Source organism: Brachyhypopomus gauderio, chromosome 8, assembly GCF_052324685.1.
Source record: "Brachyhypopomus gauderio isolate BG-103 chromosome 8, BGAUD_0.2, whole genome shotgun sequence".
In the NCBI taxonomy this organism is placed as follows: Eukaryota; Metazoa; Chordata; class Actinopteri; order Gymnotiformes; family Hypopomidae; genus Brachyhypopomus; species Brachyhypopomus gauderio.
The window spans coordinates 16,614,116-16,631,971 of NC_135218.1; the positions used below are offsets into that span (position 1 = coordinate 16,614,116).

Consider the following 17,856-nt stretch of genomic DNA (forward strand, 5'->3'; position numbering starts at 1 on the left):
GACGGGTAAACTGAACCGTCACACACATGGCTCCTCCAATAAAAGACCCACGTCATCAGTGATGTAGGCTGGGGACTGGCCACGGGGCAGCGCCAGTCCTTTTTGATTGGTCCATATTGGTTTGCCTAAACAGCCAGATGCTTACGTCCTCGTTTCATGTAGAGCCAATCAGCTCCAGATGAAACGCTCTCAATGCTTTGCATTTCCTTTTATTGATTGAATAGATTTATACTTAGAACTAATGCTTAGGTAATAATTCATCCATATCCGGCCTGCTATTGAGGTCCTTGGCCGATCGAGTTGTTTATTCTTAGCATCTGCAGAACAGATTTCTCACATTTAATTCCTCATTTGTTAAGAGTGGCACTGCAGGCATACTGCAAGGTCATCAGCTTAATTAACTGCTGTCAGCATGTAAGTAAAATTATGCAATCATAATCATGCAGTAATTGTCTCAATAATGAATACGTGCTGTATAGTAGTGGTTTGGTCTGTGCTGACGTGAGTTTTGGACATAGCATTGCCCAGAATGATATCGCTGATGTTCACACTGAGTGCAGTCCAGCTGCCTGTTGTGTGTGTGTTTGAGGTGATTTTGAAGACTCCATATTGGGCTTTTAAGAGTATAATTCTCACTTGCCAAACGCACCCGTTCAGCAGCATGTAGGAGAGCTTCTGTGCAGATTCTGCTGTGATACTATATTTTAGCTTTCTGCGCATATCTAGCATAGTGGTGGATGCTTTATATGCAGTTGCAATATCTTTTACTCTTAATTAACACTGCAGTATAGCAACAATGTGCATGTAGTGACTTATGATTAGATTATTTTGCATCCAGCAAAGTCAAGGAAACAGAGGTCCATTTTCTACAGTCTGCGATTATGTTCAGAGAGAGAGGGAGAGAGGGCAAGAGAAAGTGAGAGAGGAAGAGAGAGACAGAGAGAGAGAGAGAGATGTATCAGTCATCTGATGCCCTGCAATTATGTTAGCGAAGCCATCTTTTGTTTCGCATGTGCGTCAGACACTCAGTGTTTTGTGATAGGCTGTTTACCGCAGTCTTACGAGGGACCAGGTCCATACACACCTAGTTGTGTTTGTCTTCAAATGAAACTCACAGATGCACTATTTGCTTTGGAAGATGTTTTCTTATCAACACCTTCAGTCTGTTTTCTGAACTGGCTTGTGGGTTTTTTTCATACTTGTTATCCCTACCTACACGATTTTGAGTGCTGTTTTCTTTTGCTATTTTTGCACTGCAGGTGCCCACGCACATGTGTGCCTGTGTGTGTGTGTGTGTGTGTGTGTGTGTGCGCGCACGCGCGTGTGTGTGGGCATGGCTCTGTGTTTTTTGATGTGTGTGAATGTGCATGTCTCTGTGTGTAGCACGATGGTTTCACAAATATATTTACCCAGCCAAGCACATGGACCAGGTTTGTCTTCGGTGTGCCATGTTCAAACTGACACCCCCCCCCCCCGCTCCCCACTACACACACACACACACACACACACACACACACACACGCACACTTTACAGCCATTGATCAAACAACCTATTCATGACTTGTTTTAATGAGAAGTTACTGACTTGTGCTCTAGTCTAACTTTGCCGTAATTAAACTAAAGTTAATTAGTTGATTCTTTATATAAAGGTCATTAGCAGTTTGCTTTCCTGCTCTGCTGTGTGTTGGGCCGTCTGATGCACCATGCAACATTCTCCACAACATCATACACGTCTGCCGCTCACAGTCCAAACGTCCACACACACGCTCATGTCATACATTAAAACCAAGCAGGCCTCAGACCCTTCTCTGATCCTGTAACACCAGGAATCTAGACTCACAAACCTGGTTGCTGTGGAAACCGAAGCAGGGCATTAAAGAGATTAGGTGGCTAGGGACAGCGTGGCAGGTGTGTGTGTGTGTGTGTGTGTGTGTGTGTGTGTGCGTGTGTGTGTGTGTGTGTGTGTGTGTGAGACAGCATACGTAATATGCAATCAGCATGATTAACAGGTGATTGCTGAAGTAATGGGAAAGTGAGTTTCACCACAGTTGTGGATAGTGAGGTGAATGAAGACATGTGTGATTCTTGCTGTTGTTGTACAATCCTAAATCAAACCGCTTTTCATTGTGGGGTTGCCTCTCGGGGCCTGAGAGGGCCCACTGTAAGATCTGTTTGGTGTAGAGATGAGGGCAAAGGTTTGTCCTGACTCCAGAACCTCAGGGACGGGCTCTACAAAATAATTTTTTTCCTGTAGCATAAAAAAAAAAAAATCTGCACTTGGACCCCGTGCTTGACACCCCTGAGATTCTAGACACGTCATCCTGGGGGAGTTTCTGTTTCTCGTTACGGCGGTGCCACAGTGCCGTGTATTGAAGGTGTATTCCATCTGTCTTTTCTGCTTGTTGAATTGAGACGCTGGCGAGCGTGAGACGCTGGCGAGCGTGAGACACTGGCGAGCGTGAGACGCGGCATGGTGTGCTCATCTGCGTGTGCCACACCCCCAGGGCGGTCTGCGGTGGAATACCCCGGCCAGTCGCGTGAACGTGCGGGCCGGAGTCAGTCTGCAGGAGAGAGGCGTGCGTGCGTGGAGTGCCAGTGTTGACAGAGGACAGCAGGACAGCAGCGAGACAAACATCTTGCATCTCTAGCATGAGCTGCTCCTGCATCTGGTAAAGGCATGTTTACCTCCAGCCTGACCCACAAACCATCCATCCGTCAAGCCCTCCGTGCATATGGCGTCCTCTGTCTCATTCCGTCCCTGTATAATTTTGCCTCTGCGATGAGCAACAAGACGAAAACAAAACCACAAATGTTGCCGTTAGCAGTTAGTTAGCACTTCTTGCTCTTCTTCCGTCTGGACTTGGAACCAGAGAGTGGCTGAATGTCTTTCGTCTGCTTGTGGTAAGTGTTCCAGATGCGGGCTGCTAGGTGGGACAGGTAATAACGAAGGTAGGCTGGTCGCATTACACACTCCACTCCTGTATGTGTTTGTGGTGTTTCTCAGTTGCCAAGGTGATGAAGAAGGGGAACGTGGCTTTGTGTAAACAGCACAGGGCTCATGATGATAAACAACTTCAGCTCCATCCATATCGCGAGTGACTTATGCAGCACAGACGTGCTGTTTGGTTTATTTTACTCTGCGTTGTTTGGGTGGTTAGGCTGGCCTCTTAACAACTGGCTTACGGGGAATAAACAGTCACATGTCAGATCTCTGAAGGGAATTATTGTTTTGTTAAGATTTCCTGACCAGAGAGCAGAAGGGCTTGTTCATCCATAGAGTAAAAGGTTCAAAGTTCACAAGTGAAATGCGGCCTGGTGCTGGTTTTTTACTGCATGCAAAGTGGACTGCTTGAAGACGGAACATGCCGGGTCTCTTCCCCCTTTCTCAGTGAGAGGGAGAGACCATGAGAGGAGATGAAAGACATTAAAGGAGAGAGGAGAGCAGACCAAATAAGGACAGGTGAGAAACTGCACCAGGGAGAAGACTGTTTAAACACAGAGACACCAGGCATGGCCAAACACTGCTCTTAAAAAGCCAAGAAACTTTCAATGGAAGACTCTCCTGGGAATCATTCACTGGAAGTGGCTCCTGGGAAACTTCACACTTAACATGAACCATAGGGATTCTATCAAGAGGTTCCGCTCAAAGGAAATGGTTTTGATTAGACCGAGAGCACAGCAGGGCACCGTAAACGCCACAAGACTGTGTACACGAGCGGCTTATCTTTGCCGTTTCAGACGGGAGGCATGGATGTTACTGGCGGAGATGTGAACTCTTGTGAGGTTATGAGGCAAGCAGAAGAGCTATCACCGTTTTCAGAAGGTTTCCTCTTTCCCTATGGGCCCCTTCTGGCAGGTGACACCAACCGTCTCCATCCTGTCCAAAAGAATAGGTAGTTCCTCTCTGGTTTTCTCATTCTTGTTCTTATTGGACCGTACCTAACCGCCACTCTGGATGTCCCCAGTGACCTCGGCAGGAGCGGTCCGGGGTGTGTCCCTGTGACAGCCCCTGGTGGGGACACGCCACTTTGTCCTCCGAGGTGGGAGAACTCAGGCCGATGACATACAACCCCTCCGGGGGAAAAGAAGCGTGGCAGTGTAACCAGAGATCGTTACAAACAAGTCGTCCTCTTCAAACACACCTAGAGTGCTGTGGTCCTTCAGACGCATGTAGACCACGGTAGAGGTGTGGCACTCTCAGAGCACAGAAAGGAGGTCGGCCGTGTCTGCTGGAAGCTGTTTATAATGGCTCTGACCTTGCCCGAGGAGCAGAGGACACGTGGAGCTTCGCTGAATGTGAGCGCTTTTTCTTACCGTCGTCATTCCTGGGTCTGGTGAGTGCTTCTCGGCCGCTGGAGTTCACGCAAGACTCCGACCGCTTTCTCCCACCAACTCTGCTCATCGTGCACCGGTGTTCATTCGTAACTCCTGTCTTAAATCTCATAGCTAGTTTGCTATGAACAACCCTTATAGGAGATTGACTTTGGAAGGTACACAAGTGAGCATACTAATGAAAGCTGTCACTTATCAGATTTGATTGAACTTTTGCCCCTGTAGAGGCAGACGCACTGAACTGAATCCTCTGGATTAGCACTTCATTAAAAAAAAATTGGTTCTTTGAATGAACGTTCTTTCTCTTGTAGTGTTTCCGCTGGCTAATATTGGGAGTAGAGAAGATACTGAAGTGTGTGTGTGTGTGTGTGTGTGTGTGTGTGTGTGTGTGTGTGTGTGTGTGTGTGTGTGTGTGTGTGTGTGTGTGTGTGTGTGTGTGTGTGTGTGTGTGTGTGGACATTCCATGCCCTTAACCCTGATTAGGCTTATACTGAGAAGCTAGGAGCTGGTGTGCGTTTGTGGAGGCAGCAGGCTGTAATTGAATGTGTTTGCAGAGCTGTTGTTTCAGTCCTGCTGAGGGCATTTTCCTGACCAGGAGGGTGCTGTAATAAAGGCCATGGCTGAATGCTCCTCCATTAAGCACAGAGACTGACTCTCCATAAGATGTACAAGAGCTCTGCTGGTGCAAATAGAACCCCCCCCCCACACACACACACACACACACGCACAAACTGAATTGGTACACTCATTGTAATGGGTCTGGGGAAAAGTTCTCCCTGTAGACACTCTATGTTTGAGCATATTCATCATCGCTTTAGACTTCATATAAAGTATTAACGGCAGGATATGCACTCCCGAAAACAAGCTCCCCAAAAACACTTCCTCCCACATACACACAGGAACTCACTCTGTGCTCATACGTTGACTCATATACCGACTGTGGGTGCAGCTACTGTTTGGTGTTCTTCATTGTATACGCTTGTTGACGTTCTGCCGTGTCCGTGACTACTCGAACAGACACTGTATTCAGGCTCCAGTAAGCCAGCTGTCATGTCAACACACAGGATCGTCTTACGGTTCGCATTGTGCCGTGGGTCCTGGGATACTGCTGCAAGCGTGCACTACGTTAAGGTCTTATACAAGCCCGTCTCTTCCTGGGTAATGTAACTCAAGTAGTCAGGTGAAAACAAGTGTGATGTCAGAGTTGAACAGAACTTCCTCTCATAGGGATGTAGAGACCTAGTGCTTTTCGTTTCACATGGTGAATCAGCCTTATTTCCTATTTTTGAATTGTCTTATGTGCATGTGTAGATATCTGGGTATGTGCTTTCGCATTGTATGTACTCAATATGGACTCTAAATAATATCTTATTGTGCTACTGCAGAACACAACACAATACAGAGTAGCAGAGGTCAGGTAAGCCCTTGATAATAAAGCGTTCCTCATTCCTCATTGTGAGATATGACTCCAGAGTTGGTCAATGGGGCTGCGCCAGCTGTGATGGGTGGGACCCTGGATCTGAGGGGTTTGATTGGGCCTGTTGTGATAGGTAGGGCCCTGGCTCTGAGTGTTATTACTGGGCCTGCTGTGATTGGTGGGGCCCTGGCTCTAAGGGTTTTGATTGGGCCTGCAGGGATAGGTGGGGCCCTGGCTCTGCGATTTGTTATGGCCTGATTTCCCGGTTCGGCCGCAATGAGCCTCTTTTTCTTTTAAATCCTGTAAAGCGCTTTGTGACATGTGTTGTGAAAAGCGCTATACAAATAAACTTTGATTTGATTTGATTTGATTTGATTTCTCTGGGCTTTTCTCCAGTCAGAAGAACCCTGTGGAGTGACTTGGTCCTCAATCAGAGGAACACACTTGGGTTACACAAGTAGACTTGACTGCACAGCGTGGGACCACCTTGTGTTCCTATAAAGCCCTGTAGGACCTGGGATGCTCCTTTCACCGATACTACGAGATCCAGCTCTAAATGCTCAAGAAGTGCGTTGTTGGCACACATTTACAACACACCTTCTCATGGTGTATCCTTGCCTTCTCACCTAGCTGTGGAAGTTTAATATCTCACACAGCATTCGCAACTATTCTGTTAACCAGCTAACTTGAGCCTCAAAGTGACACATGCTCAAAAAAAAAAAAAAAAAAAACTTTAAAGTTTTTGGATTTTGCAGTGCCATAATTCTGCATGTTGGGTTGTGATCTGGGCTCTCATTCTGCCTGTCTGAGCCCATTTTCTCTAGCCCGTGGCAGTATTTGATCTCCACATGTCTTCTTCAGCACATTTCATGCTGACTGATGAGGACACCTCCTAGTTAAAGAAACCATTTGTGGTGCGCTGACCGCGCCGATTTGCTGTTGCAGTATTTGACAGATATTTATTTCATCCTTTTGAGGTATTTGGCCATTAAATAAATCATGTTGGGTTACTGATGGGCTACACCCACTCTGGCTTTGCCCTGACAGCCCCTCTTTCCTGTAGTTCTTCCCAGTGCAGTTAGCTGATGGTTAATACCTAACTAGACTGTTGATCTCGTGCATCCTGCATTCATTCTGAATCCTGGATTCTTCAGGCTGACTCTACAGATGGCTATTCAGGCTATTCAGATGGCTATACAACAACGCTCATCTTGAATCCCTTTGATACCAGTGAGGCATTGCACTACGCCCCCTGCTGGACAGAGTCCTGATGTGCAGCTGGACTCAGTACTCAGCCGCTGGAGCGTCTGTCCCGAGTCTGGGCCCTCATTCATCTTCCTCATGTTTCCACAGTCATGCCTCACTCCGTTTTGCTTACCTGATGAATGGTAGTTAATTTTACACAAATGTATACTGATTATGCATATAAAATGTGTAATTTTAATACTGTGATGTTGTCTAAAGTTAGCAGTCATTTGGAATGTTCCGTATTAGCATCCACCTAATCCAGACGAAGCACCAGAGAGCTTCAAACAGAATCTGACAAGCCATATTTCCTCATGGTGTTCGAGCTAGTTAATGCTCCTATATTATGCACCACTATCAATGGTTTTTATTGGTTGGCCACACACATGCTATATTACTGGTGGATTACCAGTGTGACGCAAAATCTGATTGCCCATGTTGTGTGTTGCTGCCACCTGGTGGGATGTCTGGGCTTTGGAATATGGCCAGTGGCTCCAGTAACAACATTAATATAATTACGTACTTTGCTTTGTGTAAACCTCTCCTAATTGCCATTAATCAGTTCTGATTTCGCACATAGAATGTATCACTTGTAATAATTAGATGTATCAGTTATTCACATTTCCAAATAGCAATTTATAGATCTGTATACTGACAAGGGGATTTGGAGTGTTGCGTCTAAACTGATATTGATAACTGGTGGTGCTGTCACACAGGCACGCAAACACACACACACACACACACACACATATCAAGCCACACAACTTCGCCTCTGCTGATTGTCATAGGCATTCATTCTGAGAGAAAAGAGGCCGTCTAAAGCTATTATCCTAATGGACTTCCTCACCTCACTATCACTCCATCTCTCTCGTCTGTCTCAGGCTGTTTGATGACAGCTTGACTGATTAATGACCTCGTGGATGAAGGGCTCCTCCAGTCTTCTTTTGTCGTGGAGAGCAGTGTGACATGTAGTTCACTTCTCCCCGAGACACACGACGGTCTCACCATTGTTCTGGTCTCAATCACGCTGCCCGTCCACATCCCAGAGCCTGTTTGCCTCCTACTGTTGTCTGTCGACAGCTGACGCCATCTCTCACTGTTGTCTCCCAGACGCCTGGCGCGCGGATTACGTCAGTCCTCCAAAGACAGCCTCCTGTGCTCTTGTGAGGATCGTTCTGCCACTCCAGAACTGGTTCACTTCTCCAACAATGAAATGTGTCTGTGTGTCCAGTACCAGAGCCCCACACACACTGTTCACACAGACCATGCTGTGGCATTACAGCCTTGCCAATTGGCTTTAGTGGGGGTTCAGTGGTGTGTGTTTAGCAGTGTGTGTTTAGCATGATTTACAAGAACTCAAACACAGCTTCAGTTAATAGGAAGTCACAGTACTGAAATAGATGATAGCATTTCAGGAATTCAGTTAAATAGATTAGCACTGGGAATTATGAGATGTGGAATGTGTGTGTGTGTGTGTGTGTGTGTGTGTGTGTGTGTTTGTGTGTGTGTGTGTGTGTGTGTGTGTGTGTGTGTGTGTGTGTGTGTGCATATGTGTCACCATGCGTTTGTATATTAAACAGGCATAAGTTGGCTTTTACTGAAACTGAATAAAATGTCACATACTCTACTTTGGCATACGTCGCTTTAGGGAGCGAAATCTCTGACAAACAGTACTGGCTGGTTCAACACATTTTGTGTGTGTGTGTGTGATGTCGTATATGCGTCAGAATGCCAGAATGTGTATTAATCTGGCATTAGTTGGCCTTTTCCGAAACTTTACTGAGTGTCACACTCGCATTATTCTGGCTTACGCTGTGCTAGAGAGCAAAATCTATTTCAGACAGTAAAGGCTAATGCAGTACATGAGATGGTGTGTGTGTGTGTGTGTGTGTGTGTGTGTGTGTGTGTGTGTGTGTGTGTGTGTGTGTGTGTGTGTGTGTGTGCGCGTGTGTGTGTGTGTGTGTATTAGCCCACTTCAGCACTGTTTTATTTCAGACAGTAAAGGCTAATGCAGTACATGAGATGGTGTTTGTGTGTGTGTGTGTGTGTGTGTGTGTGTGTGTGTATTAGCTTCACTTCAGCACTGTTTTACAAAATGACTCCTTTTCTAACATCAGATCCTGTCAGTCACACTGTCAGCCTCAGTCTGGAACTCCATTCCGGGTTTGCTGTGTAGCCATGGCACTCTGAGCAGCAGAGAGCCCCACATTGTGAGGAAGTGCGTGCGCTGAGGGGCGGGGTTTGTTTGGGGGCGGCTACACACAGCCAGTGGAGATTTTGCAGGGCTGATGTTTGTAGTGTGGGCTAGAGTGTGTAGCGCTGAGTCCCGGGCCATGTACCGCAGGTCACCCTGTACCAAAAGCAGGGTCCACTTTGACTTCAGTGAAGAAGTGGTGAAGAGGCTACACGCCTACACAGTCAGGTCAGAAGCCCCTACATATCTATCTCTCTCTCTCTCTCTCTCTCTCTCTCTCTCTCTCTTTCTCTCTCTCTCTGTGTCTCTCTCACCTTTCTTCTTTCCCTCTTCTGCTCTTCATCATGTCTGTCTTCGTTGGCAGTCTCTCTCTCTCTCTCTCTCTCTCTTTCTTTCTTTCTTTCTTTCTGACACAGCCTCATTTACACAGTTATCTCTCTTCCTTGTTGTTTTGGCCTGGGTCACACGCTTGCCTGTCACACTTGGTCCTATCTTACCCAGGACTAGAGGACTTGTCTTGGAATAGTCTCTGGCCATATGCTTTCTTAAATGAGACAGGAGCCCTGAGTTTTAAACCACAGTACTTACCTCCCCTCTCTGTTTTCTTGTCTCCCTCAATCACTCTCTCTCTCTCTCTCTCTCTCTCATCTCTGTCTCTCTCATTCTCTGTTGTTTTAATGAAAAGTTGTTTCTCGGAGAGGAGGCACAGAAGAGACCTAGAGTTGTGGGAGAGGTTCCATATGGATGTTCAAAACCCATCTGAACCCGTCTGTAATCTGACTATATCTGGAGACAGAAGTAGTCACTGGGCCCGTATAGAGGTACCATTGTAGTGTAGTGTCAACTCGGTTCATGCCGTTTACTCGTTTCACTTCTTAAACCCACTTTCAGTGATAACTCTGAATTCACACTCTGAGTGTCCTATGCCAACCGTGTGTTTTGTACTATGCCTGTTACTGCACTGTGAGCTTTAGACTGCTTAGAAAAAGCGGGGTCCCTGTAGAAAACACATGGAGGGCTGAATGAGGGGGCAGGTTAGTCCGAGGCTGCAGGAAGATGTGTATGATCAGATCATGGGAATGTAGGTGCACGCTGTGTGTTTTGCTGATGTCTTGTTTTACGTGAGCTGTAAACCAGTTTATCTTGCCAAACTTGACAATCTCACACAGTGTATGTATTACATTACAATACATTCCTACATGTATTTATATGTACAGTACGTATATATAATTTATTCATATTATATATGTGTGTATATGTATATATGTAAATATGTGTATATGTAAATCTGAAGAAGATTTGAGGTAACTGCAGTGTACTTGGGTAATATACTTAGAATAAAAAATTGTAAAAATTGTTTTAGGTGCCATATTAGTGTTCATACCGATAGAGATAATCTCTGGGCAAGAGGTAGATTTAAGCTAAAGGCTTTTATGACCCATGGTCGTGTCACTGGGTGTTTGTTGTACAGTACTTTGGCTGTGCGTGCATTACTACGCAGTAGTAACACAAGTGGACTAGATATACCCATTTACCTTCTGTTTGTATCCTTGTGAGAAATGAAATAATTTCTGCCTAAATTGCATAAAAGATGTGATCTGATCTACATAAAGACAACCATATTTAACAAATAGCTATTCTTCTAAATAGCTATTGGTTTAAATAGCCAAAAGTGTTTATGGGAAAAATCCACCTTTTAAATTCTAACTTTTTTCTTTATTAATGCATATTACATGAAGACTAGATAATGTTTTTATTTTGTTTCTTTTAATATAATTCTTAAGCAAAGTCAGCTCCTTTCTTATACCGGGTTGGTGTCAAATAGATTATTGTTTCACAAGACAGGCATGAATATATACTCATAGTTATACTCACCCATTCTGCCTTTTACGTAACTCAGAGTGGCATCATTTTGGCAGTCAGGCTGACTAAAGTATGAAATCAAGTGAGACCCATTCACTCCGTGGAGTTTAAGTGATGCTTCTCTGTGACCAGAAGTTGCCTTCTTCCCCAAAGTCATGTGACCAGAGTCAAACCTGAATGTCATGAGATCTTTTGACCAGTTCTCAAAATGTCCCCATGTTCCCTCAAACACTGGATGTTTAATAAACAGGGCTTCGTTTTGTTTAACATTTAATTATTTTTAGATCTGTTGTGGTCTGTTTCATATCCTATGTGGCACTCACAGCAAGCAGATACAACAGACGACACATGGATTAAGTGAAATATGTAACATATAAATCACAGTGAAAAATTACATTGGATAGTGTTCTGAGCTGCACATGTATTTCTTCCAACTCAGACATTGATTTAGCCATTTTTGAATGGTTATCGTCATTTTTTATGGATAGTCGATTATTCTTTATTCATTCATTTTAAACTAGCCTACCAGAGTTTTAACAATTCTGAAACTTAATAATAATAACGGGAAACTTGCTTCAACCTTCACATACTCACAACCTGCTTCATCAGAGAGGGCTTCTGGCGTACACCATTATACAGTTCCAGCTACTGCAAGCTGATTCTAGTCATTCCATATTTACAATAAAATGGTTGGTGTGTATTGTAATGTAAATAACACACTCTATGCATTTTTCTCATTTATTTCCATTCCATTAGTTCATTCTGCTTCTTCTAACGCCCAAGCATGTTTTGAGGAACTTAACAACATACGTCAAACCACTTCTATCTCGGTTTTTAAAATCAGGTTTAAAACCCTATTTTTGTAAACATGCTTTTGAGCAGTGAGGGATTGTGGGTAATGTGGTGTGTTCTTGGGTCTGTTTTATATACTTACTCTATATTATTATTTAATATCTTTCTTTAATCATATTTGTTTTCTCTTTCTTATTATTTCTTTAATCATTTATGTTTTACAGTTTTCTTGCTGTGTGTTTTGTGACTAATCTCTCTGCTTGTGTCTTGGTGTATTTTCTGAAATAGGCACAGCACTATGGTCAATGTGAGTTGTGCTTTATAAATACATTTTCCTTACTTATGTTAGCTGGAGTACTCTTCGATCCAATGTGTGATGTGTATTCTCTGTAGTTCGCTTTCATGAAGTAAACAGAATACCAAGTAATTTCCAATATTCCTCAACATGATTCTAATTATCTTTGTATCTCACAGTATCCCACTGTATAGGAACTGTATAGGAATTGTTTAATAACTGTAGATTAACTGTAAGGTAAATGTATGGTAACTGCACACTAACTCACTGAGCAGGTTCCTATAAACCTCTTGTGCATGTTATTGGAAGATGGCATCGTTTTGCCTTCAGCTGCACAAAAGGAACAGCTGTGTTGGTCTGTCTCCAGCTGGTGGCTTCTCCGAGCACCTCGCTGTCCTGACAGAAGATCACGTGTGACGTCTGCACCAGATGTTTGCCACTCTTGCTCGGAGCTTCCTGTAGTAAATAAGTGTGGCACTTAGGCCGTGAGGTTTGGATCATAAAGTGACCTTGTAAAATGACACATCATGGCTTTCTTATCAGTAAAGGACTGGAGCTGCTGGTGAGGTGACACCCAGTCAGCTGGTGTCCGTCTGAAACACCATCTTAAGTTTGCTACGGTCTGGTTGGACTGACGACCCGCAGCCACAGTGTCCCATTGTGGACAGACAATCCCTGGGCTGGATCGTGGTGGGATTTAGACTCAGGACGCAAAGGCCTCTGTCTTGCTTCACACTTGCGTTATCTATTGAAATCCCTGGATAATGCTTGTATTACATGACCTTTGTACTTTGAGTAGAAAGTCTGGACCACAATCACAGCGAAGTGACTGTGTCTTGTTGTAGCACGTGTGACTGTGTCTTGTTGTTGCACGTGTGACTGTGTCTTGGCGTTCACACCTGCTCTGTTGCGTGTGCTGACTCTTTGAAGTGTGGCTTGTCTGCCTACAGTCCATGTATTTCACTGGACATGAGCATTGAAATAATTATATTAACAAATATTTGAAGATGAATTCACATAGTTACACTGTTATGAATTCACTGGCATGTAAAATGAAACAAATGGCATCCATTTTAGTCATTAAGCACATAAATCACTGACCTACACAAATTAATGTGTATGACCTACATAGGTTGGTTTTTCTTCCAAGGCTTGAAACAGAGGCCAATGAGACTAACAGAGGTGGATGATGCTCGATTGTAGCTATAACTGGTCTCAGTTGGACAAAGGTGCGCTCTCTGGGTCGGGAGTGAGCCTATGGAAGTTTTTCTGTCTCAATATTAAAATGAAAATGTAATGCGCATTTGCATTTACATGTTCTACTCATACAAGCAACTTTGAGCTCAAAATTCAAATTCAAATGCAATAACTCCATTTTCATTTGCAATTGTTCCACTCATACAAGCAACTTTGAGCTCAAAATTCTAATTCAAATGCAATAACTCCATTTACATTTGCAATGTGATAGACATCCATTCACATTTCATTTACACATACATTTTGATGCTTTATATGTGTCTTTATTGAAATGAAAATGTATTTCCCGATTTGAATTATCAAGTTCATGTGATCATGCAAAGGTTGTATCAAAATTATAATTAAAATGCTATTCGCTTAATATGCTTTGCATTTCGTGATAACACGTTTGAAACGTAATTTTCAACCTCACCACCACGCTAAAAAGATGTCAATATTCAAACCTTAATGGAGAAATAGCGCCACCCCCTGTTTGCAATAACATTACGATACCAACAGCGCTAAAACTGTGTCAAAATGCATCTTGAAAATGCAATCCGAGCAGATTTCATTTTCATTTCCATGGTCTTCCACTATAGTCAAATTATAGTCAAATTAGATCCCATCAGCCTTCCAATCAGATTCCACCTCCCTCCACTTTATTCAGCCAATCGGGTTCCCCTTTCCACCTCAGGGAGCCAATCAGGACGGGACTAAAGCACGCTCAGCACAGAGCCATATAGTTTCTGGCTCTGCAGTACAGGCGAGTTTTTGGTCTTGATTTATGATCCCTAATGCCTGGTTCACACTGCACGACTTTTCAGTCGTCAGGTTTTTGTGCCGTTCGCACTACACTGGTTGTGCTGTAATCGCGAGTCTTTCAGTTGTTGTGGCTTTCACACTACATGACTGATCGGCGACGCGGGCTCACGAATTACACGACTGGGGAATCGCCGACTCATCTGGCTGCTGTCCAAAAACACGAGAACACGAAAACGAAACTCTCGTGAAAACCAGCAACACCACATAAAGAATAAAACAATGTACATGTACTCCACATTTTCGTTATTATTATTATTTTAGTCCCATAGTCCCAAGTTGCCAGAATTATTTCATCTCTCCGTTGCAGTGAACATAGTTATAATCAATCGCACTATTTCTCCAGTGCTGTCACAATAACTTAAACAGTGTTGTAGTAAAGTTGTAAGAAAGGTGAGGATTTTGTGTGTTTGCTGGGTTACTGTTTTGAAAGCATTCTTGAAAGTTTTTTACATTCTCAGAGATATCTTCAGCGGTGCCGCGGTTCTCTCTCCGCGTTCACATTGGCTGTAGCTAGACGCTGCTGCCGACTCTCAGTCGCCGACTGGGCTAGATATTAAACATGCTAGATATCTGCCGGTCGTCTGCGACCACTCGGCGAGCGTCTTTCAGCAGTTCACACTACACTGAGCGAGCGACGAGTGATCGCCGATTTGCCTCCGAACACAGTTTCTGTCGGCGATCTACAAAAAACAGTCGGCGACTGAAAAACCAGCCTAAAATCGTGTAGTGTGAACCGGGCATAAGGTGCAAACTATAACGTAGAGGAAAAGAACTCGTACGAAAGACAGACCAAAGAATAAAAACGTACACTGAGCACTCGATTAAACACAATCTATGAACCCCAAAGGTATAGTCTGAGACTAGGGAAAGGCATGAAACGTAGACAACGGAAGCTTATATTAAGGACTTACCAAGGCATGAAAACATAAGGACCACTCGACTCAAACAAGGACAATCTATGAACCCACAATGTGTAGTATGGAGTGAGATTGCGATCTTTAATATGAGAGCGCAAAGATAAGATTCAATCAAGCAAGTCAGACACACTGAGCACGCAAAATCAAGAAAACCGAGCGCTGTTAGGTGCGCTCACTTCCCTGTTTTCAGTGCGCGTTTCAGTTTTTTGCTCGCTTCTAAAATTTCTGCTCGCGTCATGATTACAAGTACGTTAAAGATCAAAGCTTGGTAGAGGATTACCTGCGGGTTCAGGTAATTATGCCGCGTCTGTGGCATTAACCACACTAAACAGGATAACATCACTCATCGAGGCATTACCGCTTTATAACTTTAAAAATACGACAGCACAAATGTTTATTTAAATAAACCAGCATTAACGAGCAGAAATGGTTTTCTGTTTCTGATCACACGAGACGCTTCACGGAGGTCGGCCGTTGTACCGCCGTAGTTTGAGGCACACAGTTGCTCTGCCACAGCGCTCAATTTGGCAATAACAGTCACATCAGCGCCAGATAAGGCTGATATGTCTGATAAGGCTGATATATCGGTGTTACTTGATCGATTAAACTTTCACACTAATGTAGTGTAAATTCACCATAAGGACTCGTCTGCTACCCTTTGAATTAATCTAATGAGCGCTTCTGTGACCATGTCTAAAAAAACTCGCCTGTACTGCTGCGCTGTAGTCCCGTCCTGATTGGCTGCCCGCTGTGGAAAGCTGTGGAACCTGATTGGCTGAATAAAGTGAAACCGTGGAATCTAATTTGACTATAATTTGACTATAGTGGAAGACCATGGAAATGAAAATGCAATCTGCTCGGATTGCACTTTCAAGATGCATTTTGACACAGTTTTAGCGCTGTTGGTATCGTAATGTTATTGCAAACAGGGGTGGCGCTATTTCTCCATTAACGTTTGAATATTGACATCTTTTTAGCGTGGTGGTGAGGTTGAAAATTACGTTTCAAACGTGTTATCACGAAATGCAAAGCATATTAAGCGAATAGAATTTTAATTATAATTTTGATACAACCTTTGCATGATCACATGAACTTGATAATTCAAATCGGGATTTTTTTTTCATTTCAATAAAGACACAAATAAAGCATCAAAATGTATGTGTAAATGAAATATGAATAGACGTCTATCACATTGCAAATGTAAATGGAATTATTGCATTTGAATTTGAATTTTGAGCTCAAAGTTGCTTGTATGAGTGGAACATGTAAATGCAAATACGTATTACATTTTCATTTGAATATTGACACAGAATAACTTCCATATGAGCCCTTGCCTCAAGTGGAGGAATTCAAGTATCTCGGGTTCTTTTTCACGAGTGAGGGAAGGATGGAATGAGAGATTGACATGCGGATCGGTGCTGCGGCTGCAGTGTTGTATACACTCTACCGGACCGGTGTGGTGAAGAGAGAGCTGAGTCAAAAGGCAAAGCTCTCAATTTACTGGTCAATCTACGCTCCAACTCTTACCTATGGTCACAAGCTTTGGGTAGTGGCTGTAAAGAATGAGATGGCGAATACAAGCTTTTTTCTCTGCAGGGTTTTCTCTCCACGTAGAGAGGTGCCAGTTGAGGTGGTTCGGGCATCTGGTCTGGATGTCCAACTGGGAGGAGACTCTGTGGAAGACCCAGGACATGCTGGAGAGATTATATTTCTCAGCTGTCCTGGGAACGCCTCGGTGTTCCCCCAGAAGACCTAGAAGAGGTGGCTGGGGAAACCTTTGCTTAGGCTACTGCCCCCGTGACCCGGACCCGGATAAATGGATGAAAATGAATGGATGGATGATTTATACTATAAAGACACACAAGGATGTGAAGTGAGAGAGCTTTAACATTACAGCAGGCCTTGGTCCTCCCAGGAATCACCTGCATTCAAACTTGGCTAAGTCAGGGGTCCGCGCTGTTATTTCCTGATTGCTTTTGCAGGCCTGAACTCTCTGGTGTGAAGGGACCCAGAGGACAGGATGTTCCGTGGAACCACAGCCCGGTGAGGTGGTCCACACCCTTGGCCACAACCCACCGTTCCTTCATCAGGTCCCAGAGATGTTCTCTGCCACCTCGGCCCATTTGGACCTCTGTGTAGAGCTTTATGAATGTTCGCCACCTGGTTTCATGGCCTTTGGATTTTTCTGATAACTACATAACACACCAGACACCAGACAACACACACCAGTATAGCAGCTGCCAGTCATGCAGTGTAAGCCCTCCAGGACAGCACAGTGGGGGGGGGGCGGCATCAGGTGCTAGGGTGGAACACAAGGACGACACCCAGGAAAGAGCCCCATCTGTCTCTGAGCCTACAAACATTCACACACAATCGCACCAGCCACTTAAGCTATAGCTTAAGGTTATATAAGGTTAAGGTTATATAACCTCCATATATTTTGGATAGTGCAACCGGAGACACTGGACAAAACCCACGCAGACATGGACAGAGCATGGAAATCATGTCTACCTTGTGTGTGTGTGTGTGTGTGTGTGTTATCATTATCATTATCATTATCACATGTGAATGAAAAGGGTAGGTTTGCAGGGGCAGCTGGCTGGACTGGAGGTTGTTGGATGCTGTGAAGTAGGACTCTACAAGGGTTCTGCTCAGGTGCCACAGATGTTTATTAGTATAGCACAGTCCGTCTGAGAAAGTGTTTATTAGTGTAGCGCAGTCCGTCTGAGAAAGTGTTTATTAG

The 17,856-nt window shown here is 44.1% G+C and overlaps 1 protein-coding gene across 4 annotated transcripts in view; it reads left to right on the forward strand.

The window, feature by feature from the left end:
- Positions 1-17,856, forward strand: part of pde4ba (phosphodiesterase 4B, cAMP-specific a) — a 122,698-nt gene that overhangs the window by 65,086 nt on the left and 39,756 nt on the right. The window contains exon 1 of one of the 4 annotated variants that reach the window (XM_077014955.1): positions 4,231-4,334. The exons of 2 other annotated variants lie outside the window; for them this stretch is intronic. In XM_077014955.1, the coding sequence (XP_076871070.1) occupies positions 4,246-4,334 (89 nt within the window). In that variant the 5' untranslated portion in view covers positions 4,231-4,245. Of the gene's footprint in view, positions 1-4,230; positions 4,335-9,291; positions 9,417-17,856 lie in introns of those variants that run through there. One more of the 4 variants, XM_077014954.1, reaches the window with a different exon arrangement.